The sequence below is a fragment of the Marmota marmota genome, unplaced genomic scaffold (assembly GCF_001458135.2).
Source record: "Marmota marmota marmota unplaced genomic scaffold, marMar, whole genome shotgun sequence".
Lineage (NCBI taxonomy): Eukaryota > Metazoa > Chordata > Mammalia > Rodentia > Sciuridae > Marmota > Marmota marmota.
Window position 1 is genome coordinate 23,547,941 of NW_025999977.1, and position 25,547 is coordinate 23,573,487.

Consider the following 25,547-nt stretch of genomic DNA (forward strand, 5'->3'; position numbering starts at 1 on the left):
ATATTGTCAAGAATCCTCTATCTGTGACGATGACAACCATAACCCTTAAAAATATCACATACCACCAGACAAAAATCACAGACAAGGAACCAAAGAAATGCACTCTGAGAGGAAACAAAAAGATCTCCAGGAACAACGGGGAGAAACAGCAGATTCCCATGAGTCATGACCCGTATTTATGTATGGCTAGCTAGCAGGGCCCATGAGTGTGTTTATGCCCAATTCATGAGGATTTGAGCATTCCCTCCTACTTTGCTGGTCTTTGTTTAAAATACATGTTTCATTTGTGTATGTCTATTTAAAATACCCATCTAGAAGGTACATTTAATATAAACCCATTCTCGCTGGACAAGCTAGCTTTGGTTGTGCTTTGTTAGCTGGTGTGCTACCATACATGGGCCACTTGAAAGTAATCAATAAGGATTTATTGGAAGATAAGACTCAATACACACAGATAAGACAAAATTGCACACTGTGGAGCTTATAGTTTAGTTGGGAATTCAAGACACAAACAACAGGAGAGACAAAGGTGGAGGTGGGAGAAGGTGAACAGATAAATGCTTAATCTGACAATCATTATTAAGCCACCTACTATGTGCCCAGAATGGTGCTATATTCATCAGGGACATGAAGGAAGGGCAAGATTCAAGTATCTAATTTGAAAAACACTTTGCAAACATAAGATATCGGTTAAAAATAAAGCAAGGGGCTCCAATGAGCAACTGTACCCACAATGTGCTTATACACCTCTTCAGGGCTTTGCAGACCACAAAACCAAAGCCTAGAAGAAACTGCAAGCTGCTATGGAAGGACACCTTAAGGTTAGTACCATCAAGGAAGAAATCGGATTGGTGGGGAGATATACTCAAGAGAGTAACACTCTTTGCTCTTAGGAAGTTCATCGTAAGAGAGGAAAATGTGAACACGTATTACAAGTTAGAATGTGGTACATGCCAAAAGTGGTAGTTAGGGCCCACCAAGAAAAGACTTCTTCAAGAGGCATTTGAGTTGGGTCTTGCAGAATGGAGAGAATTAGAACATACACAATCAGTGTGTCTTTGGGTAAGTCCCTTCTTTCTTGGAGCCTTTGTTTCTCTGCTTGTAAAGTAGAAGATGTTACTGACAAATGCTCTGAAAACCGGAAAGTTCTATAAGAATGTATTATACTCCCAAAGAACCCAGCATGTCGATTTAAGAAACAGTCATCAATTACAGCCTCTAAAAGTCTTCCTCTGTATTTTATCTAAGTCTTTGCAATGACCCAGCATGAGAAAAAGTGGGACCACAATTAAGTAACTCTTTTATAGGCAAGCCCAGCCTTCCAGAGACTAAAAAGGCTGCTGGCTACTTTCAGAGACAATATAAAATGTCTGACAACTAAATAAGAATACCCTGACAACTGGTGGCTTTGTGGTGTATGAATAGTAGCAACTCTGTCATTTCTAAGGCACATAGTAGAAATCGACCTCTAAAACATCTATTTCCAGTGAGAAGCCCAAAATAGGTATCAAGCCACAGCTCTTGAAACACCTCAGCCTCAAAGGGGACACATGTTGAAACAAGTTCCTGAAGATGGAAAGTGTCTGGTCTAATTCAATGTTAAAGATGTTTCTACAGTAATCAGTGGTAATGGTACTCAGTGAGACCTCGTTCCCTTTGTGTAGTCATTTTGCCACTTTTCAGTTCATTTTACATTCACCTATGGGAAATGAAAACATCACTTTTTAACCTCCTTAAAAATAACTCTAGGGCTGGGGCTATATCTAAGTGGTAGAGTGCTTGCCCACCGTGGGCAAGACCCTGGGCTTGATCCTAACACCTCAAAACAACAGCAAAAATCTGTTTTGCAAAGAAGCTGAGTTGAGTCCCTTTGGGAACCGTTTTGATAAGTTTGGTTCAGAGCTCATCACTAACAAATGTATTGACTTTGTCCACGACCTCCTACTCCCTCCCACTACTGTTGGACCAAAGAACATTTGGATATGAAAAATAATTTTTTAAAGTGCTATAAATTCCTAAGAGGTAACTATTTTTCAAAATTTTTCATTTATCTGGTCTTTTTTCTTCTTTTTCTTTTTAATCTTCATTTTGGTTGAGAAATGGTATTTATGTCACAAGCCTGATTAGCTCTTAGTAAAAGAATTCTCAAAATTTGAAGGTTAAGCTTCTAACTTTCAGCAACTGTCATCTTCACATGTTTCCTAATGTCAGTCTCCTCGTTAATGTTCCAATTCTTTAGGAGTTGGGGACCCAGATGGTGGGCTGTTTCCTTGCCTACCTTCCTTTCAGCTACTTGACTGATCATAACTCCTGTCTAGGTTAGTCTAAGAAAAAGGAGAGGAAATGCACATCTGATGGGGCAGGAAGACAACCAGGGAGGGGACTGGCCTTGTGGTCATCTTACTGTGTGTCTTTAGGAATGAGCACTTCCTCATCTGAAAACTAGCAGATCACCACGTATCAAACAGAAAATGCTCAAACTAACTTTTTACCCTGTGAGCAGTGCTAGTAACAGATTGAATGTGGGAGGAGATTTCAACTCCTGAATGATACTCAAATCTTGGGAGTCTGTTTTATCTAAGCTGACCCCCACAAGGCAAAGGATCAAGACCTAGCTAAATACGGCCCTCAGGCAAGCTTCATTTCCCCATCTGTGAAGGGAGAATAAATATAGCATACACATGTTGAGAGAAGAGAGCTGGTCAAGTGCTTTGAGCTCTTCTAGCAGACAAGGCTGCCTTTCCAAAAAAAGAAAAGCCACAGCTTCAGAGCCAGTGATTTCTCTTTTGTGCACAGTGAGGTGACTCCCCTGGTTGTAAAAGGACTTACAGCTGAAATTCTACAATGTCTGGAACTATAATTATAAGTCTCTTTCACTAAAACAAAGGTCGGCTGGCCTAAGGCACACATAAAGAAGGCAAATGCCAGGTCACACTTCCAGGGGGTATACTTCTTTCCTAACTTTGTGGCACAAATTTCACATTGATGAAATCACCATTCATATTTACTGCCAGATTAAAAATATCTGGCAAAAAAGGTGCTACACACTAGTGGGAAGTAGACGTGGACACTGCTCCTCCTGGAATTTAGCTCATGATGGGGGAGTGGGAAAGTGACTCTCCAGCAGCAGTAGGGCTTTGTGTCTGGAAATCTGGGAGGTGCCTTTGATTGTCAAAATGAATGGAACTCCACTGGCATTTAGGGGTGGAAGCTGGGGGCTATACAACCTGTACACTGAAAAATAGTTCTGGACCCTGCATGATTATTGAGTGTTCTGTTAGGCATTCAAGAACATGAAAAAAAAAACTTTCATAATTATATGAATCCAGGGCCTGACTCAATTGAATATATAAACACATTTTTTTAAGCTTCGTTTCAATGAATTTTCTAGAAAGCCAATCTCAGTCCAAATTAAGGAGACTATATTTTGTTCAAAACATCTCAGGAGTTGCTTACCATCATAAAAAAAAATCACATGCCACTGGCAATATTATTCTTAGTCTCTGAATCACCAATAAAACATAATATGTCGGTCAACATATTGGAGCCAGGTGCAGCGGTGCATGCCTGTGATCCTAGCAGCTCGGGAGGCTGAGGCAGGAGGATTGAGAATTCAAAGCCAGTCTCAGCAACTTAGTGAGGCCCTATCTAAAAATTAAATATAAAATAGATCTGGGGATGTGGCTCAGTGGTTAAGTGCACCTGGGTTCAATCCCCGGTATAAAAAACCCAAAAACAAAACCAAAAAAAAAAAATTGTGGCTAGTACATTCATGATTATTGTACCTATTATACCCATAGGTATAGGCACCTCATTGGTTTATTATGATTTCTGGAATAATAAGCCCTGGGAATTTAGGAATTTACTACTGAAATAAATATTTTTATAATGAATTACTTTCCCTTCATTCTATTTTGTGTTACTGCTAGGATGTTATGCTGATTTAAAATTATGTGACTGGGGGGGGTTCTATTATATAGATTTCACTTGGAAGAAAAATACAGGATAAGAGTTAAAAGGATAAGAAAAAGGGTAGGTGGATGGTTCTGATATAGTTGATGTCCTGAGGTAGGCAAAACTGGGACAGAAATGACCATAATTGCAAAGTGGGATTGGTGTTATTAAGGAAGACCCAGGTACTAGGAAAGAAAAACCAGGAAGACCAGCTGCCTCTGCACAGTCAGGACAGACTCCTCCGAGGGGGCAACCTCCAACCAGAGAACTGACGGGGGCCTTAACAGTCCAGATGCAGGGCAGTGTGTGCAAAAGCCCCAACACAAAAGGCCCTGAGAGATATCAAAGGCCCTGGGAAGAGCCAGAGTAGCAGGTGGGGTTAGAGATGGAGCTGGCCTGCCATGGAAGTCATCACAAGTGAGACAAGGGACCCATATCATTTGACTTTGTAAAAAGACTATCCAGGATGCTTTGAGGAGGCACTGGAAGTGGACAGGAACACAAGAACAGAGGTTGCTACAGGAACTCAGGGGACAGAAGGCAGTGGCTTAGACTATGTGAAAGCAGCTGACAGGTAGAGAAATGGAGGCTTCTAGACCTGTTTTGGAAGTGGTCTCAGGCTGGGGTGATGGACTAAATGTGGGGCAAAGGAATAATCCAGGGTCTGGCTTGTGCAACTGGCAGAATCTTTTACAGAGATGCAAAAGACACAGAGTGGAGAGAAGCACATTCAGGAAAATACGCGAGGGCCCGTGCTGGATGGGTTAGGGTGGAGAGGTCAAGCAGTGAGAGGGACGGGCTGCCTGAGTTCCAGACCCAGCCCTTTGCTCGATGCCTCCTTCAGGCTGAACCAGAACATCTCAGACTCCATGCCTCTAAACTCAACTCCATCTTCCCCTCAAATCCTCCTGTGTTGACCATCTTGATAAACAATATTACTACCCAATCAGGCAGCACAAGCTAGAAACCTGGAAGTCCTCAAGTAACCCCAAGTGGACACAGAACATGAGCCCCTCACCCCAACATGCATATCCAACCAGCCAACCACCCATCCTCACATTCGTCTCCCACTTTCCACTTCCTTACTTGGGTAGCTCCTACTCATCTTCCAGGTTTTGGTCTAAAAATTGCTTTGTCCGGCAGTGTTATGGTTTAGATATGACGTGTCTCCCAATAGCCCATCTCTGAGACAATGCAAGAAAATTTAGGGGTGAAATGATTGGGTTTTGAGAGTCTTATCCTAATCAGTATATTAATCCACACTTGAATGGATTACTGGGAGGTAACTGAGGCAGATAGCATGTGGCTAAAGGAGGTAGGTCATTGAGGTGTATATATTTTGTCCCTGGTGAGCCCAGCTTAGGCTCTCTCTGCTTCCCGATTGCTATGTCCTGAGCTGCTTTCCTCCACCATACCTTTCTATCATGATGTTCTGCCTCTAAAACTGTGATCACCAAATACACTTTCCCTCCTCTGAAATGGTTTTTGTCAGGTTTTTTGGTCACAGTGGTGAAAAAGCTAACTACAACAAACAGATCTTAACCTGAACCCCCAATTCAGATCAAGCACCCCCACACTCTACTTCCCCAGCACGGTGGCTTCTCCTCTGTTTCCAATACGATAAGTGTCTATTTTCTCTTCTATTTCCTCCACCACACTCTCTGAGGGCAGGGGACTAGTCTTTAATAAGCAGATACCTGGCTTCTGGTATCTGCTTATTAATTCTTGCTGAATGGAGGAGGGGAGCACTTGGAAGACTAAGTCGAAAGGGAGGCTGCATCCAGGTCACGGGTGGCTTGCCCTGTGCTGGCCTACACCCCCTTTACCGCTTCAAAGCTGGAGAGGATGGATCAAGTGTCTGAGTTCTCCAGTGACAGGCTAATTTCTCAGGTTGCTATTGTCATTTTCAGTGAGAAATCAAACTGGTTCCTGTGATCACAGTTATTTTTTCTGTGCACACTGATGGATCCAACCGACCTGCCTGAATGAAGTCAGCTGTAAACTCACTCTACTGTGAACTAATTTCACATTTTAGTTCCTGTGACTTGTTTTTCACCACAGCCTTTTTGTCTTCACATTTATTTCTCCTAATATGGATGGCATTGTTGGCTCTCTACCCAGTATTCTTCTTCTTCCTCCTTTCCAAAGTCCTGATTTAGTATAGGGCCCGCCCAGACACATGGCCCTGGAGACCCTGACTCCATATTTGACTTAATCCATGGTTGGATTAAGCCAATCAGCATCCATTCCCCATTCTTCCCAGAGGTAGGCACGGTTCTTGGGTGGATAAGTGACCTAAGCTATCCAATTAGAATGAAGCATTCCTGGACAGTCCAAGGTGGTCACTGCCTCATCTACAGCTGATACTTCCCTCATCTTCTCTCACACTCCCCTCAGCATTCAAGGATTTGGCCCATTATATGCAGCTCATGGAGACTGTTCAGAGCACCCACAGGTCAGTGCCGTGGTCTGTTTTACCACTGGTGTATACAAAAATAGCTCAGTCACAGAACCCACACCAATCTCCAGAATTAGCAATGAAAGTACCAGGCCTGACACTGCCCCAGGAACAGTCCTCTCACCCTGACCCACACCCAATCTGCAGAGACTGACATCTCCCACACGTGCACCTGTCCTTTTACTGTACTGAGAAGACAGGCAGCCAAGAGGCCAGGAGAAGACTCCAACAACAGCCAACCCTCCTTATCCAGGGGCTTTATAGCCATGGGTTCAGCAAACTGTGGACAGAAAATATTCATACACACCAAATTGTCTGTACTCAACATGTAAGACCTTTTTCCTCGTCAAATTCCCAAAAATGACAATTAACATTTATTAGATATCATAAGTAATCTAGAGATGATTTAGAGTATAAGAGAGGCTGTGTGTAGGTTCTATGCAAATCCTACACCATTTTATATAAGGGCCTTAAACATCCATGGATTTGAGGATCTGGGGGGTTCTGGAATGGTGCCCCAATGAGACCAAGGATCAATGGTACTCTCTGATTAAGTCTGAAATGCTGCTTTTCTCCACGTACAAATGATGCAGCCAAACTGCGTGGAGGAGTTACACTGTGACTAACAAACCCATCTAAGAACATGAGTCACACTCTGCAGGCCAAACCATGAGTGTGATCCACTGTCTGTGGGTGAAGAGAGCTCTAAGCAGGTAGGCAAGATTGGGATGACCTGACACAGCTCACAGACACTTCTGCATGGACAGACCCCTTAAAATACACGCAATTTCTATTGCAGTGAAGATGTTTTGGAACTAGACGAGGTGATGGCTGTGTAATGCTGTGACTGTACTAAATGCCACTGGATTGTATACTTCAAAATAGTTAAATTTACATTGCGTGAATTCTAACCTCAAACTTAAAAAAATGTATATACACACAAGTAGGCAATGGTGTGATATTGCAGGTACCTTCCCCCAAACACTCATATAGATTTCTTTAAAAACTCAGAAAGATGCTAAATGCAGCAGAATCACCCTGTAGGAAGAGCTGAGGGCCCCCACACTGATCCCTCACACCCTGCATAACTCACCAATTACATGCTGCAGAGTGTGGCTTATCCTCTAGCACAGGTCTGATCTCCTCCCCTCCCCCTGCCCATTCTGAATTACTTCCTTCATCTCTCTCTCTCCAGTTCTGGCCTTTCTGTACTACAGTAGTTCCCCGCAGAGCTCCTGCAGCCCTGGAACAAGAAACCCCATCACACTACTATAGCCTATTCAACTTCACAGCCCTAGGAGACTACGTGCTTTCTGCTTTCACATGAACCCCAACTATCTTACTGGGCCCTCAGTATTAGCCCAGGAGATAGGATGGCTTCCACTTTACTGATGAGGAAACTGAATCTCAAGAAGGCTTCCACTTTACTGATGAGGAAATCGAATCTCAAGAAGGCTCAACACTTGTCACATGGTCAGCTGTGCAGAAGTGGAGCTGTTGGGGCTGGGGATGTGGCTCAAGCGGTAGCGCGCTTGCCTGGCATGCATGTGGCCTGGGTTCGATCCTCAGCACCACACACAGACAAAGATGTTGTGTCTGCCGAGAACTAAAAAATAAATATTAAAATTCTCTCTCTCTCTCTCAAAAAAAAAAAAAAATTAAAAAAAAAAAAAGTGGAGCTGTTGGCAGGTCTCCTAACTCTCACCTTTAACCAGGCAGCATAGCATAGATCCCAGGCATGGACCTTGTGAATCTGAGTCAGCCTTATTTGCTATGTGGCCTCTAGCAAGCCTTTCCTGTTCCTTTCATCTATCAAATGGACTACTGATGGATCCTCCCCTTAAGCTACTGGGAAGAGTAACTGAACTGAGGCATGAAAGGCACTTAGCCCATGTGATAGCTGTTAATTGATAGCCACACCTGCCCAGGTGTGTTCCTTCTCCATTCCGTTCCAGATATGGGACAGAGGAATAAATAGGCAGAAAATGAGAACTGAGAATGACATTGACTTTGAGAAAAACACACCTAGAAGTTTTGCTAGTTTAAATAAATGCACATTTACATGGCTAGCTAGAAAACAGCAAAACCAAAATACCTCAAAAATGTGCTCAGAACATGATAGTGAAGAACTTCACAGAAAAGTGAAAAGTCAAGGTGCACACAGGCTATGGTGTGGCCACAGGTCCTCCCTGTCTCCTGCTGCACACAGTCACAGTCATTTTCAGTGGTTGAAAGGATACTCATTAACCCCAGTACCCTCTGTCTTTCAAATTCAGGCAATCCAGGAGCTGATCGTCTACTCTAAAGACCTGGCTAGGGAAGCATGTTGCACTGACCAGAGCAAACCAGGAGCCTGCGAAGCGAAATCAAAGGGAAGCAACGCTCAGATGACGAGGAAACCAGGAATGATAATACTTGACTGGAAAAGCACCAGACAAACTTTACTTTCATATGTGCAGCGGTTCAAGCCTGTTCCCTTGTGTGCTGTCCCATAAAACCCTTGGCATTGGCAACAGGACAGGTGCAGTAATCCCTGCCTCCATCCTCCCTCAGGGCAGTGAGAGCAGCAGCTGAGCCCAGGCACTAGGTGAAGTGGTGGTGAAACAGTCCCTGGAGCAGCTGCACCCACAGGGGTGGATTCAAGTTTGAGATTGAGGCCTGTGGCCTGGCCAAATTGCACAGCAGCCTGTTAGCGCCGGCTCTGAGCCACTCCCTGAATTACCCACTAAGCAAGTCTATGGAAGCCTGTAGTCCATCATTGGAGCCTGGGTTCTGTGCCTCTTGGAAAATGAAACAGTGGCTCTCTTTAAGAGTCACTGGCTTACTTAAGGAATTTGGTGAGATCCAGGCAGCAAGGGGAAGTCACTAAATAGGGGGATGCAAATCTGGAGTTGAAGGCCTGGTCTGAGACCTCATGTTGACTCTCAAGGGCCACGTATGTGACCTTGTGCAAGTCTTTGCAGTGTCTCTGAGCCTGCTTTTTTTTTTTTTTAAACCTATCAAAAAAGAAAAAAAGGCAAGGATCGGTAGATGATACTACCAATCTCATAGGTCATGTTATGATTAAATAGGATAAACAGGTCCAAGAAGTCCTCAAATGCAAGCTCAGATTAATGACACAAGATAAAGGTGCTATGTGCCACAGAACTCTTGAGGACTAGAAAAGGCTAAACAGAGAAACCACCAGATGTGCCTCTCTGTTACCTCCCCTCATGGCACCAATCTTCAGAGAGATGTCACTAGCTCCCAACTGAGCCCTTCAGAAAGCATACTCTTCAGCCAAGTGTTCCAGGCCAGTCACAGCTGGCATCAAGCTTCTTTGCCAACCTTAGCTTCAACAGCTTCCCTGATACCACCCACTCTGTTATCGAAATGGACACAGGCTGCTCCCCCCAACCTCTCCTGTGCATCTCTTTTATGCCTCTTAGCCCAGAATACTTGCTCCTCCCCGCCCCAAACCCATACACCCATGCCATTTCTTCACCTTGGAAACTGTCCAGACCTGCCCTCACACCAAAGCAGAACGTGTTCTTTCCTGCCTCCCAGTCAGTGTCCTTGCACTGCAGGTACAGTCAACATGTCCTGAGGGGCAGTGTATAAGAAGATACCTAACCATTTGAGACAAGACTGCATTTTGAGAATTACATTAATAAAAATCAAGCCATATAGTTATGACCCACATCCATAGTGTGGGTCATATTAAGGAGACTGAGACATAAGAAAACACCCAAATCTAATCAAAGTGACTGAAATGCAACCAAAGAAAGCTGTAACCTGTTTTGGCCGGTCTGAAAAATATGTTGACTGAAAGGTCATTGTCCATACAGACCCTACACAGAATCTAGCACAGGATAACTAGAATACTGGCGTCCATACAGCTTTGCCCAATGGTAAGATTAGTGGACAGAGTTCCCAGTCACCAGAATATAGGAAGAAAAAGGCCATCATGCATTGCCAGGCCCCAAAGGAAACAAACCCCCTCCATGACATCCAACTTGTTTTGCTCCAAAGCCTGAAAGCTCAGCAAGCTTCTTACAAATTCATTTTTCCAAATATCTCGAGGCAGGCACTGAACAGAAGAGCCACCATTATAACTATGTTCTTTGTATTTATGTTTCTAATAATATAAAGTGGGGAAGACTTCAGTTAAATCCCAGCTGACTGAATAGAAACATTTATCTCTGATCCCTCCAAAATCCTGTAACACGTACAGTAATTTTTTTTAAGCATAAAGCCACAAGGACAAAACAAACAGCAAAGGCGACAACAGCAAGAAAAATGTAGAAGCTAGAGGACAAAAGAATGAATGAACTGACTTAGTAAACCTAGGGAGCCATGCCCAAGCCAACAATGAGGGCAAGTTAAGTAGTAGCTCATTCTGCATAACAGGCTCTGAAGGTAGGGGAACTGGAGCAGCACGTCCTGGATATGGAACAAAGGCAGAGTCACAAAGCAAGGGTAGACTCAAAGTCTACTTATGAAGCAGTTTAACCCCAGATCCCATTTTCTATTGTGATAAACTCCCCAATCCTGGTGAAAAGCAGAGGATATTTATTCTCTGAAAGGGGCAGAACAAAGGCTACCCAGATGGCAGGATACAAGGTCCAGTTGAACATACTGAACACACAAGGCAGGAAAACTGAGATTCCCCATCCTGCTTCTTCTACCTATCCTGAACACTGCCAGCCTTGCGTAAACCCCTGAGGCAGAAGAATATAAGATGATTTTCTGGGGAATATGATCACCCCAAGAGGTAAGATCTACACGTACTGACCTTACAGGTTCGCCCAATTAACAGGTTTAGACATATCATAATACAATAGTGGAGGAGGTGTGAGGTGATATGGCCCCACAGGTATATTTGAAAATGTCTGTAGATGCCAAGAAACATCCTACAGCGCGCAAGGCAGCTCCCGATAATGAAGAATAATCCATCCCACATCAACAATGATGAGTTGAGAAACCCTGATCTACAGGGAGGACCAAAATCAACCATCCCACTCATATACCACTTCTCACATGATGACGTTATCTTTCATAAACATGTGGAAATGTCAAATCAACCTTCATAAAAGGCAGAAATAAAAATGAGAGACTATACAGGGAGATGAAAACTTTGAAAGAATCACAAAACAAAGAAACAAGAAAACAAGGTCCATTCAAAAGACCAAAACATATCTACCCTGACCATCCTTGAAGAAACATAGACATTGGACTTAGTTGAAAAAAGACTTTAATTAGATTTAGTCATTCCATACTTACACAGTAGTCCTCCCTTATCTGCAAGGGCTACATTCCAAAATTCCAGAAGATACCTGAGGTTATGTATAATACTTAACCCTACATATTCTATGTTTTTCCTATATATACATAATAAAATTTAATTTATAAATTAGATACTAAGAGTTTAAGATAATAGCTAAGAAAACAGAACAATTATAACAATATCCTAGAACTTACAGAAATCTGAAAGAACTATCAAAATACTCAGAGAAATCACAGAAGATAGTCCATCAAAAAAACAAGCCAAATAGAAAGGGGGTGGTGGGGGGAGAGATCCAGAGAACAGGAAAACCTCTCGTACATTAAAAATAGAATCACATTAAAAAAAAATATTAAGGTGGAGATAACAAAACTGAGGAAATCTCCCCCAAATAGAATAAAAAGAGACAGAGTACACGAAAATGTAAGAAAATTAGAGGACCATACCAGGAACTCCAGCCTCTAAATCTGGGTAATAGAAGTGAAGTAACAGGAAGTAAAGAAACCAAAGAAATGAACCAAGAAAATTTCTCAGAACCAAAAGACATGAATTTCCAGATTGCAAGGGGCACAATAGCCAGCTAGACCTCACCCTAAAGTCCATGTTGTGAAATTTTAGGATGAGACAGCAGATCCTAAGAGTTTTCAGAGAAGAAAAAGAGGTTCTTGAGACAAATCAAGAATCAGATGGGGGGGGGGTGGCTGGGGTTGTGGCTCAGTGGTAGAGTGCTCGCCTAGCACATGTAAGGCATTAGGTTCGATCTTCAGCACCACATAAAAATAAAATAAAGATATTTAAAATAAATATACATAAAATCGACCATCAGTCAGCCTGAAAATACGATGCGGCTACTGGAACTGGGTGGATGGGAAGTGTAGGGACCAGTGAAAGAAAGCTAAAGCCTCATCCTTGGTGCAGGGTGTGGAGTCAACACAGGGTGTCTGTTACCAAAATAAACAAGAGTCAAAAGTGGATGTCTGAGGGGAGTGGGTCACTTCTTTTCAGTAGGGGGAGTAGAGAGAGATCTTTTGTGTCTTCACATAGGACCTAACAGAACTGCTAATTCTTTAAATTAACTGCATTATAACTTTCATTAAAAAAAAGTACAATGACTTTTTTTTTTTTTTTTTAGTTGGAGGAAAACCAGAATGAAGTAGAAAGAAGTAAATTTCTAGAATTATTTCATATCACCGCTTGGAGTCAACAACTTTAACATTTTGACTATTTTGTCCCAATTTATTCCCTGCCTATTATACATGTACCTATTCTTCAAAGTTGTAATCATGTTATATATAGTTCTGATTCATGCTTTTTCACACTTAACACATCATTAGCCTTTTATATTCCTTCAAATATTTGTTGAAAGCACAGTTTTCAATGGCTGTTATTATTCTAAAACACATCATTCTATGATTTAACAATTCCCTTTTTACTATGCATCAATGTGTTTAAAATTTATCACTATTATTAATAACACTGTGAAAAACACAATTTTATGTAAATCTTTTTGTACTCTGAATGTTTTCTTGGCACAAATTTATAGAAATGGACCACTGCAAATTCAAGAGCCGTTTCTAAATTAACCTTCAAACTGGTCGTGTCAGTTTTTACTACCTACAACAGTGTACAGTATCCACTTTCCTGTCTCCTGGGTATTAATTTTTCCCATCTTGTATAACTTGATAGGGGAAAAAAAGGTTTTATTTGCATATCTTTGCAGAGTGTGTCTACATTGGCCATTTGCTTTTCTTCTTCTGTGAGCTACTATTTAACGTCTTTTGTCCATATTTCCACCAGGGTCACATACCCTTTGGCAACCTCATTTATACTTTAATCTCTTATGAAATAACATAAATCAGACCCATGTATCTAATGATCCAATAATGCTCCAATAAAACCATTTCAGAATCAAGGTGGCCCTATGGAGACCCTGAGTATCGGGTAGTACCCGGCCAAGTAGGCAGGCAGTTGGGCACCTTTATAACATTCCTCACATGTTATCATTATAACATGCCCCATTTTTTACTTGCATTTTGGTCAGCTATACACATTTTCTCTTCCCAATGGACTCTATAAACCATTCCTACAGGGAATAAACCCTAGAGGATGGATTTTTGTGATCCTTGCCTCACCTGTGTTTAACAGATTCTTGTTAAGTTGATGAATTAGGGTGTGGATGGGGGAGAGACTATGAACACAGGCACAGAGGGAACAAGAATATTGGAGAGGAAGAGGGGAGATCCCAAGGCTCATGACAGCAGAACTTTGCTTTCAGTCTTAACCCCGACCATGATTCCCAGATCTGCTGGTAGAATGACGCTGGTAGAATGACTATGGAAGAAAGACTGACACACCACATATGGTGGTGCATGCCTATAATTCCAGTGACTGGGGAGGCTGAAGCAGGAGTATCACAAGTTCAAGGCCAGCCTCAGCAACTTAGCAAGGACTTAAGCAACTTAGTGAGACTCTGTCTCAAAACAGAAAATAAAAAGGGCTGGGTATGGAGCTCAGTGGTTAAGCACTGGGTTCAATTCCCAGTATCAAGGCGGGGGGATGGGGAGGGGGGGCGTAGATTGACACAAGGAATCAGAAGGAAAATTCAGAAATATTGATACCCTCCACAGCACAGATGAACCTTGAAAACATTATGCAGAATGAAAGAAGCCAGACACAAAAGAGCAAATATTGCTTGATTCCACTTATATGAAATGTCCAGAATAGGCAAATCCATAGAAACAGAGAGCAGATTAGTGGTTGCCAGGAGATGGGCAAAGGGAAAATGGGGAGTGACTACTAGTGGGTATGGGGTTTCTTTGGGGGGTAATGAAAATGCTCTATAAATTGTATCTTAATTTTAAAAAGGAAGGAAGAGGAAATGTACACATCAACAACCTGATCTACCAGGAATACCCCTGTCTAATCGTTGTCTTCATAGGGGCACTTCCTAGCTGCTGATGCTTTCATGTGCCCATCTGGATCACAGGAGACACACAGGTCTCCCTCCCTGGCAAGGCACAGTCCAGCAATTCAGCACCTTCCACCTCCCCTCCTCCCCACTTGTCACAGTGACAGGACACTCTGGAGGCACACCTGACATAAAATACAGAAACAGATTCCTGCAGGGCTAGAGCTCCTGGCACAGCACATACTCACCACCAGTATTTCATACAAATGGACCAGATAGCTTTCTGCAAAACAGCCCCACAGTAGGTCCCATTGCACTCAAATGAACAACGCATTAAAACCTCCCCTATAACTTGATTTTAAAGCTCTTCAATAATGTCTAGACAGGTCAGAACCCCCTTTCCAATGAGCTGATAAGAAAGTCACTTAAAGAAGTGATAAAGTTAGGTGAAAGTTTTTTCCATAATAATCTTGCCAAAATTCACCTAGTTCCCACCAAGGCTCCAAAACCCATGCCAAGTGCAATGTGCCACCTGCACTCTGCCCTCAGGGGTTCTCATCCTCAGAAAGTACAGATCTATGCACCAATAAAACCAGCTCCCAGATTGGAGCACAGACACAATTGACATAGTTGAAATTCACAAAAGGAATCGACCTCTAGAGGGGAGAAAGCCATGGGTCCCTGAGCCTCAGAATGATCTTCTCACTTTCTGGATGAAAGCTGGTTGAAGATCTGAAGCTCCTGCCTGTTGGACAACGAAGACAGTCAGAGGAAGCAGAAATTCTGCCTCCCACCTCTGTCCCCTCCTCACAACCAGTTCTATCGCCATCTTCTGGGGCCAAGGAGGCTGTTAGAAACACCTTCCGGTTAATAAGTGTGAGTCCTGGCCTGGCTGGCTGGGGAGCAAAGCCCTTGGAAAATTAAACTAGAGTAATGGAATTTTAATTGAGTGGGATGGTCAGAATTAAATGCCTCTTGGAGAGAGTCTACATTGAGCCAACTCATTTATAATCCCAACCATCATGACATTTGAAAGAGGATGGTTTCTCTAGACTGGAAGAGGAGAAAGAGAGAAAAGGAAAGAAAAGGAGGGAAAATAAGAAAAGAAGGAAGGAAAGAAAGAAGGAAGAAAGGGAGCATTTTAAAGGAAAGGGTCAGGAGAACAGAGGAAGGGGAGGAGAATGGCACAGAATGCATCCGTCAATCACTGAAGAAGCAGTCACTGCCAAGGTATTGGTGTAACAAAGCCCTTCCTCGTCCTCCACCCATTCCTTGGGACCTGCATGGGAATGCCATGGCCCATCTGATGCTTTGGAACTAATTCAGCACAAACCAAGCTACCATCCTGCTTGGTCACAGGATCTGATCACAGTCAGGGTGTCAGCTTCAGCCACCATATCCAGAGTGTATGTCTGGTCTCTTAATGAAAAAGGTTTGGCATTTAGGCCTCATTAAGGAATACCTGCAGAGCCTAATGTGTGCACATCCCTAAGCCAGATGGCACTCTGATGGAGCCAAGGAAGCCTCAGGAAATCTTGCTGCTTTCTCTTGACAGTGCCCTGGCCCATCTCCAGAGGTGGGCTGGATAGGCAGCCCCACTGGCTGAAGGATGCAATTCATTGCGACAAATGAAGAGAGCCCCAAATGTGTAAGATCTAAGAAGGAGGAAGTGGGGGCAGGGAGGGGGTGTCTGGTAGGTTAAAGGGTTAAAAAAATAAATAAATCTTCTGCACTCTTGTATCTTCTTCTGCTCTCTCAGGATGGTGTGTGTGTGTGTGCTGGGGTAGAGGTGCAGGCGGCTTGGTAAGGGAAGGTATGTAAACACACAAACATTGCCTCAGTCCCTCTGAGATTTATGTATCAGAATCAACTGGAGGACATTTCCTAGAGCTTTTGATTCAGGAGATCTGGGTGGAGCCTAAGAATTTGGATGCCTAACAATTTGGATGCCTAACATATTGGCTGGATGATCACACTTTGAGAACCAGTGCAATCATTCAAACCCTTGCTGAACAGCCAGCACATGTGGGAATCTGATCTGATGCTCTCTCCACCTGGAGAACCCTTACTTGGCTCTTACTAGATGTTCATCCCTCCAAAAGAGCAGACCCCAGCCTCCTCTTGCCCTCATGAAGAGGCCCCAGCTCCCCTCCCCCTACTACAATGTGAGCTCCTCGGCAAGAACTGTGCCCGATCCACCTTGTAAACTCTGCCCCTAGTACAGGTCCCAGCCCAGATTTGGTGCTTAGTGCATATTTGCTGAATGAAAGAATGTTCTCATTCAGTCTTGATAGGCACCACGGAAGCAGCCCAGGTAAGAGGACTTGGGAGCCCATGACAAGAGGATGGTGACAGGGATGGCCAGGAGGCAAACAATAAGAGCAGAGGAAGATTCTGGGTATATTATGGGAATATTCAGGTGAATGGGACAAACATTTTTGAAGAGGCAGGTTTCTCCTAAATAAGAAAGTTTTCAAAGAGAGAAGAGAAAGGCCTGGGGTAGCCCCCATGCTAGAGAAGACACCTAATCATTTGCAGCCAGCTCCCAAACAGTATGCTTACATCAGTTAAGGCTAGTGAATAGAACAGCCCAAAGGGACAGAAAGGGCACTGCCTCCTTGGCCTGAGGAAAGTTCACGTGCAGTTCAACATAGGACATGAGGCCACACCTTCAAGCAAATGGCACCAAGGTTCCTCCACACACTCATTAGCAATGTGCACAAGCGCCACCCCAGGCATGTCCCTTTTAAGGGGTTTATGCAAAATGACAGAACAGCCTCAAGTTCATGGGAGCAGCAGCGTTTCTAGGAGTCATTCTGGCAGCAGCCCCTTTGTATTCCACCCAAAGAAACCATTCCACCAGCCCTCTAGAAAAGCTATGTGGTTCAAGTGTACTTTTTGCATGAAATATTCAATAACATAAGGGAATGTTTGCTCTGGTCAAGCTGATTAGTGTAATCAGCTTGGTTAACATAAAGAACCCAGGACCTAGAGTCTGAGGCCCTGCCTTGAATCTTGGCTTTGACAGTTGTGTGGCCTAGAACAAGTCACTTGAACCTCCCTGAACCTACAAACACCAGTAATTTCCATTAGTGATGGAGCAGGTGAAGGCCCCAGGGAGGTACCAGATGGCGCATGCTCTGCACTCTGAAAATGCCATTCTGAAGCCCCTAGCTCTACCCTGAGTCTGGGTATACCTGCAATCTGGGGACCTGGGGAGGCAGCAGATTCACTTCTCCCACCAACCACATGAAAAGAAACAGTGACAACAATAAAGGCCTCCTCCCCCCAACTTTCTTTTCCTTCTATTAAAATCAAAAAGCAAGGCAGCACCAGATTAATCTCTCTCTAATTACTAAGTTGTCAGTCACGGGGTGAAAAACTCCATAATTCAGCTCTCATACTGACACTGATAGCAGGGATCTGAGGCCCACCAAGACACATGGGAGACACCCCCGTGACTGCTTTCCCCACACTGCTCCCCCTATCCAGAATATGAGCTCCCCACACCCTCTGCCTGTATCATACACCATATTCTGCACACTTAGGGTGGGGGAAGGAGGCCATGGGGAAGAACTGAGGTAGACTGCTCAAACCAGAAGGAACAACTGAGCCCCTGGCCACCCCAGGCCCTGGCCAGCTGCCCTGAGAGCTGAGGAAATTCCTCCTCTGGGAGCTGAGAAACTCTGCTCTGGTCCAACAACCCTACAAACAAGTACTATTGAAATCCTATTTTCCAGATAAGAAAACTGGCTTCCAGAGGTCAAGCCCTTCACTGGGAAGACCCCCCACCCCCGGACAAAGGCAGTCCATGTGGGGGCTCACACTGGCAGTTAGTGCTTTCCTCCCTGCCCGTCTCCCTGCAGGACAAACAGCCCTTTCTACCACCTGTCTCTTCCCATCTAGGCCCCTGCAGCACTCAGGTTCACAAGCACATTCCCAGTTATGCAGTGGACCTTCTTTTGGTCTGATCACACTTTTTCCCCAGAAGGTTGAATGCAGAACAGGCACCAGAATGGATACCAATGGAACTGAAGTCATGTGGAGAACTTCCCTCCACAGCTGGCCCAGGACATCACTCTCAGTTGCCAGCACACCATAACTATATACAAAGTCTCTAATCCTTATAGCTACTCTGCAAGGTAGAAACTATCTCCCCAAATCACACAGAGGACAAACAGACTCACAGGGGTGAGCTAGTTACCGATGGACACAGCTACAACAAGGAATGTCAAACTCCATCTGCGAAATCAAAACTCAGTCTTTCCATTGCCAGACTGCCTCCTGCTCAGAAGACCACGAGCAAGTGGTCTCGAGAAAGATGCAAAAGCCTGAGCCTGGGGACCTCAAAGCCACTAGCCCTGTGTAGGAATAAAACTGGTGGCTTGCCACATATCTACTTGCCTGGTACTCCTTGGACCCTTTTTCAGGAAAAGGGTTGTGCCTGCTGCTATTATTTCACAGCTATCCCCATAGTTACTGGGTAGCCTTTCAGCACAATGAGCTGACAGCTGAATAAGAATGAATTCATTTTAAAACATATTCACTTCAGGCCTCACACACACCAGGGACCGGGCTAGGCACTGGGATGTGATGGAGAAAGGCACATGGAGGCCAGAGAGAGCATGAACTAGCCGGGGAAAATCTGACAGGAAGTAGTCCAAGAGATCTCCACTGGGGAGCAGGGAGGGCTGGGCCACCACCCTAAAGCCTCTATGCAGAGCAGCTGTGCACGGCACTAAAGAGGAACAGCAAACTGCTGAGGGTAAAGAAAGCTGCTCTCCCATCCAAGCAGGCCAAATTAGGGCAAAACCAAGCCCCTAGAGCGAAAGGAAATTCAGCCTACCATGGTCATAAATTTTAGTTTTTTTAAAAAGCCATGTGTGGTCTTTCATTTGGTTTCTTTGTAACTGCTCTCCTTCCTCCTCCTTTGCAGCACCCTCTGCTGTCTGAGGTCACTCAGTAGTACCCACTGCTGTCAGCACACATGTTCTTGCTGGAAACTGATACCCCCACGGAGAGTTACTTTGTTTTGTTTTAACACCATAAGGTCACATCTCCCAAACCCCCAATTCCACAACAAAACCCACAAAAGCCGTGGGTTTGATCCCCAGCACCAGGTAAATACATAAATACTAATTTTTGTCACACCACGACACACACAACAATGACAAGCTACACTCTGCCCCTTTGAGGCTCTCTATTCTCTCGGTGCTCCGGAGCTGTTGGGAGAGCATCTCAGTACCCCTTATGCCTGGTATACCTGTTAGGAAGCTTTGGTTTAAAGAGTGGAAATGTCAACAAACCTCAGGAAAACTATAATAGAAGTGAAAAAGCCAAATAGATCAAAGGGTCTCAAAGGGGATGGCACACAGCCGGGAAACAACCAGAAGCCCATCAGTGCTGATGGTCCACTTCCCCAACCTTAAGGTCCCTGACTGCCAGTCCACAGTCTGGGATGGTACATTCCAAACTGATATCAGAGTTCCAAGGAGGGAACACAGAGCATTCTGATCAGCAAAGGCTTTGGAATTGAAAAAGGCCATCCACCTTCCCAACTCAGACAAGGAAACCAGGAAATGAGGAAACTAGCATTCCCGTGTGGTGCAGCCTGGAGATATTAATAGCTTCTAAAAAGGTTAGCAAAATACACGATGAGAAATCTACAGTAGGTTACTAAGGGAAACCAGGATGCTTAGTACCAGCATCTCACCTGTTGTGGCTAATGTCTGGAACGAACCCTGCGGCTCCTCCCAGACTCTGCTCTCTGGGTCCCTCAGGAATGCAATGTGGGGTTGCAGGCACCTGGGGCCTGATGACACAAGTAGGCATTTCCTAAGTCCTACCTGTGTTCCATGCAAAAAGGAATACCTTTTTCAGAATCACATTTCCTAAGTCCTACCTGTGTTCCATGAAAAAGGAATACCTTTTTCAGAATCACATCTCTGACTGGTGTTTTATAAGCCCACTCATGTACTGTTTCCTCCACAGGAAAAAAGTCTACCTGAAGGATACTGTGAGCATGTTTGGCTTGAAGGGAAAAGGAACCTGATGAGTGGCAATACCCTCATTCTTCCTCCTGCCCTTTTCTCATCATGCTGGGCCCTTGGGTACTGCCCCAGGAGATGCAGGAGGGGCCTGTCGAGGGTCCCTCAGTGGAGATTCCTTTCTCTAGGGGAAGTGCCTCCCTGGGCACCCAGAGGGCTGGCAGGGCAGCCACAGCTGCTGGGCTATGTCATGTGTGAAACAAATCTCCCCTGTCATTGAAAAAGCTATCCCAGGGGACACTGGAGTAAAGGATATTTATAGCTCTCATGTATGCATCCCTGAATCTGTGTGTTTAAATTAAGAGACATAGAAAAAACTTGTGCACAGGCTTACAAATGGAATTCCACACATCGAGACAGTGGCTATAGCTAGAATTCTAGGGATCCCACACTCAGCCCAACACACATCCTCCTAAGTAAGGGTATTCTGGGACCTGGGATAAATTGGACTTCAGTCCTTCTCTCTTCGGGGTATCAAGTTCTACCTTCCTGCCAAGGATTAAGAGATCAGCCTGGAGCCCAAGCTGGAGAGCAGCCTGCCAAGCAGCTCCCCACTGGCGTGTCTGGATAGAAGGAATTCTTCCCATTTCCCCCTTGTTCCAAGTAGGGCAGAGGCAGAAGGGAAAATCCCCCCTCTCAGTCCCTGAGAAGACAGTGGGGATAGAGCAGAGCCCATGCCAAAGTTCCAAACACTGGGCAAAAAAGGAGAAACTCCACGGAGACCTTGGCCCAAAGCCAGACTTCCCTGCGAGGCTCCCAGTGAGAAGGAAGGTGCTTCCCTTAACTTTCACTCCAAAAGGCTTGGCAGCCCAAATGTTCCACTGCCTTTGGACCACCCATGGGCTCAGCCAAGAGCAGGGAGGACTTCCCTTTGGCAGTGATGCTAGTGAGTAAGTTGGGACGATGAGGTATGCCCCTAGGCAGAGCAAATGATGGGCGCTGATATCCAACACACTTTCATACTCTATCTTTGTCTGTCTGCCTATATTTCTCAATCTCTTTCTCTTTCTCTTTCTCTCTCCCCTGACCCCCCCCCAACAGCAGCAGAGGTCAAATGAAAAGCAGTCTTCTCTAGAAGAAAAAAGTTCACCTTACTTCGATCATTCCTTGATTGGTAGATTCCAAATATGTAAATTGGGTTGTGGCTTTGAACTTGATTGGAGTCACTGAGAAGGCCAAGAGTAAGCAAGAAGACAAGAGGGGCCAACCTGGGGGAGGTGCTGCTGCGGTTATTTAAACAGGTCCAGCAAGTGCTCATGTGCATAAGCAACATTTTGGAGAGAAAGCAACTGCTTTCCAGTGCTCTGAGCTTCCTCCTCATCCCATCTCACCTCCCTGAAAAATAAGCCAACTAAAGCCACTTGCTTCTCAAATTCCACACAGAACTCTTGGACATTCCTCATCTATAAACGGGGGTGAGGCTCCATACCTCCACTGAAAAGATTCTAGACTGGCCTGCTAGTGGACTTTCTATCAACTCCAGGCATAATGCACTGTCCTCTTCAACCTGTGGCCCCTTCCCCCCATTAAATTGCCCATAGTAGAGCACAATAATTTCTTGTACTATCTTTTGTACATCTATTGTACATGAAGAACAGTGTCAACTACTTTTACATACATTAAAGAATTTAAGTTAGCTTACAGCTCTGAAGCTTAGAGTCTCACTATTCACGTGTTTACTCTTACAAAGAAGGTAAATAACAGCTAGAATCACATGACTGGTGGTTTCAAATCCCATGGGCTTTCCTCTGCTGCCTACTGGGCTTAAAATTTCCTACATATATATATGTGTGTGCCTATGTTTGTATATGTATTTATTTATAATTATTATATAAGATTCTTCTGATAGTGATTCATAGAGGCATGGGGTCTTTATGATCAAGTATAATACAGAAATCTCCTACATAAGACATATGATCAGGCATGTGATTCAGATACTTCCACCTATGCTGATATCAGATCCCTATCTTAAATTTACCCTTTTGCATTCCCCAGATGCTTAGCATAATATTAGGTGCACAGAAGGCACTTATCACTTGGTCTCATCATTTGCTTATTAGTTAGAGAGATCAAGTATCACTAACTTTGATCCAAAAACAAAGTCTTAGCCACTAGGAGAAACACGAAGGGGCCTAACATACATTTGGGCCAACAGAATAGGTGTCCCACAACTGAGTAAAAACGGTACTGTACAAGCCTTATGTTGATCTTGGTATACATATTATAATCCTCTGCTGGAAATAGCAATTCTGACATATGGGAATCCCTGGTTCTCTGAGTGGGCTTCATTTGGGGTATTCGTTTGGATTTAAGTTCTCTGGTCTGTAAAGATGGCATACAGCCCCCATTCTGAGAACGGCTGTAAAGACTCCAGGTATCATTTCTGTGCATACAATCTGACCAACCAGGGTGGGGGAGCACATCTCAGCACTTCTCATGACTTCCTGTGTGCATAACCACCTCAAATGGGTGTGGATTCAGACACACATCTTAATCCCTGCAGCACCTCACAGTAGCTATGTGACCTTAGGCAAGCAACTCATCTTCTCTGAGCCCATTTCCCCATCTGCAGAAGGGGAGGTTGTCTCATGGAGTAAATAAGGTAATATTTTCAAGTGGTTGCCTCAGAGTGACATGTAGAAGGCACTCTGCAAATATCAGTTGGCTCTGAGAGTGCACACAACAGATCTGATATACACATGTTCAGCTGAATAGGAAACATGGTCAAAAAATGATCATAGTGACAGGTAAAAGAGAAAAGAGAAGGGGAGGTAGTGAAAGAAGTTAAAATTATAGACAATTTTTTAAAACATTTCTCTTTCAACTAATCATGCCAACCTTTTGTTTATTAACTGTACTTCTTTTTTTAAAATTTTTTTAGTTGTAGATGGACATAATACCTTTATTTTATTTGTCTATTTTTATGTGGTGCCAGGGATTGAACTCAGTGCCTCATGCATGCTAGGCAAGCACTCTGCCCACTGCGCCACAACCCCAGTCCCTTAACTGTACTTCTTAAAAATTGGTCTTCTTTGATTGAGTGAGCTCTGCCTCTTGCCCTCCATACCTTCCCACAAAGGTAGAAAGAGCAACAACTACAAGGTAGGCAACTAAAAGGAGCCCTGGGAAGCCAAGAACTGTTATGTGGAGTTAGGCCAGTAAAAGAGGGTAACCTCTGGCACCTTGAACTGCCAGCAGTTCTCCATCTTCAGATATTCCTCTATCTTAACAGTTTAGAAGCCAAGACCACATTAAGGTACTCCCCCATGTCATTTTTCAGAATCTAACACAGAAGCCAACTGAGTACCACAATTCTGAAAGCCAAATCTAGACAAGCTACAAAGAACAGCACTTCTTTTACTGAGTACCAAGTATGTGCTGGGCTCAGCAGTTGGCATATGGCACAAAGTATCTACAGGGAGGATGGTGTTGTTGTTGTTTTTAACCTTACTTTACAGATAAGGAAACTGTACCCTGAAAGATCTCTAAGCCTTTCAGCTGCTCACATACTCTCACCAATTCAAGTCAGCCTGACACCAGAAAACTTCTGCTTGAGTCTTCAGGTCAAATCATAGAACTGGATTCTGCAAAACTTCATCACACAATCATCTGTGCCTTAGAGCAAAAGAGGGTCTGGGAAGAGGGTGGAGCTGGGAAAGGGAGAGAGGGAAGGCCTTACTCCTTTAGGAGCAACGTCTTGCCACTTCTGATTTGCAATCACTGGCCAGAGGCTGCAGCTGGAGAAGTGTGCATTTTCCTTCTGTACAGTAATCTCTCCAAAGAAAACCCAAACAAAGTCACCTGGCCCTCCTGAGGGGAAAAAGCTTTTCCTCTAAGATTCACACTGAACTCCTAACCCTTCTCCCTCACACCCACCCCAGGGAGTGGCTGGATGGTTGTTGTTTCTTTTCTTTTTCCCTGTGGACCTCTGGTGACACCACAAATTACGTTTTCAGGGACTGGAGTCCCAGAGTGCAATGATGTTGTAATAAACATAACCAGGACCAAATGCCTTCCCATCATGTTAGATGATGCCATTTCCCACCAATCAGGCTCCTCCGGCAGGCAGACCACTCACCAATGAGGGACCAGACAGAGGCTGTGAGGGGGAGACCTGGTCATCTGCAACTAAAAATAAGGGCGCTTCACCATTGGCCACTGCCACTTTGCAACAGGAGTTGGGACCCACACAGAAGGACCCACACAGGCAAAAACTTTCACAGTCCAGGGGTTCACACGGGCACCGTCTCTGTGTTTTTTGTTTGTTTTCCTAATGTGCTGACTTGAGAAAAAACCTGATCCGGATGGACACACCCTCCCACCTATGCACCTCAGTTTCCAAAGGCCCTTCAGAGCCACAGAGAATCCGGGGAAAGGAGGAGATGTCGGCCAGAGGCCAAGACACTCACCTGTCCGGCCGTGTCATAGAGTCCCAGGAGGTACTGCTTGCCCCCCACGGTAACGCTGACTGCAAGGACAGAAGTGGGGGTGGGGAGAGAAGCTCACAATAACCTGGACTCTGGGGCAGTTTCCCTCCCCACCAGAACCCTCCTCTCCCAACCCAGCTGGTGGCATGTGGGCATTTCCCGGGAGATGTCACCCCCTTCTCCTTTGCGCAAGTCTCGCTGTGAAGTGGCAGGAGTTGGGATGTGATATGGCCCCCAGTTATCCAGCCACTGCTCCCAAGTCCCAAAGACACGTTTCACCGGGAACCCTCAAACGATTCTCCCAGGGGCTTGAGGCAATAGGGGAGGCAGCTGTGGGAAGGTCAAGGAGGGCGCGGAGGGGACTGGCAAGTGTGGGGAGCAAGGGCGGGAGAGGGGGCGAGAAAGAGGGGTGCGAGCTGCAGCAATGGGTGGTCGGACACACAGCCTCGGGGGTGGGGCCGTCTGCCTAGTGGAGGGCGCGGCGGGGGAG

At 44.6% G+C, this 25,547-nt stretch overlaps 1 protein-coding gene and 1 long non-coding RNA gene across 2 annotated transcripts in view; both read right to left on the bottom strand.

Moving 5' to 3' along the window:
• The window catches only part of Rhoq (ras homolog family member Q), a 34,966-nt gene extending 9,753 nt beyond the window's left edge, over positions 1-25,213 (bottom strand). The window contains exons 1-2 of the mRNA XM_048804943.1: positions 25,192-25,213; positions 25,040-25,098 (exon numbers count right to left, since the gene is read on the bottom strand). Coding sequence (XP_048660900.1) covers positions 25,040-25,098; positions 25,192-25,213 — 81 coding nt within the window. The remainder of the gene's footprint in view (positions 1-25,039; positions 25,099-25,191) is intronic.
• LOC125617180 lies at positions 13,246-25,033 on the bottom strand. The gene is made up of 2 exons (XR_007348085.1): positions 20,510-25,033; positions 13,246-20,454 (listed from the first exon to the last, which is right to left on the bottom strand). It is a non-coding gene; the product is annotated as an uncharacterized LOC125617180 (long non-coding RNA).
• Positions 25,214-25,547: the final 334 nt, after the last annotated feature.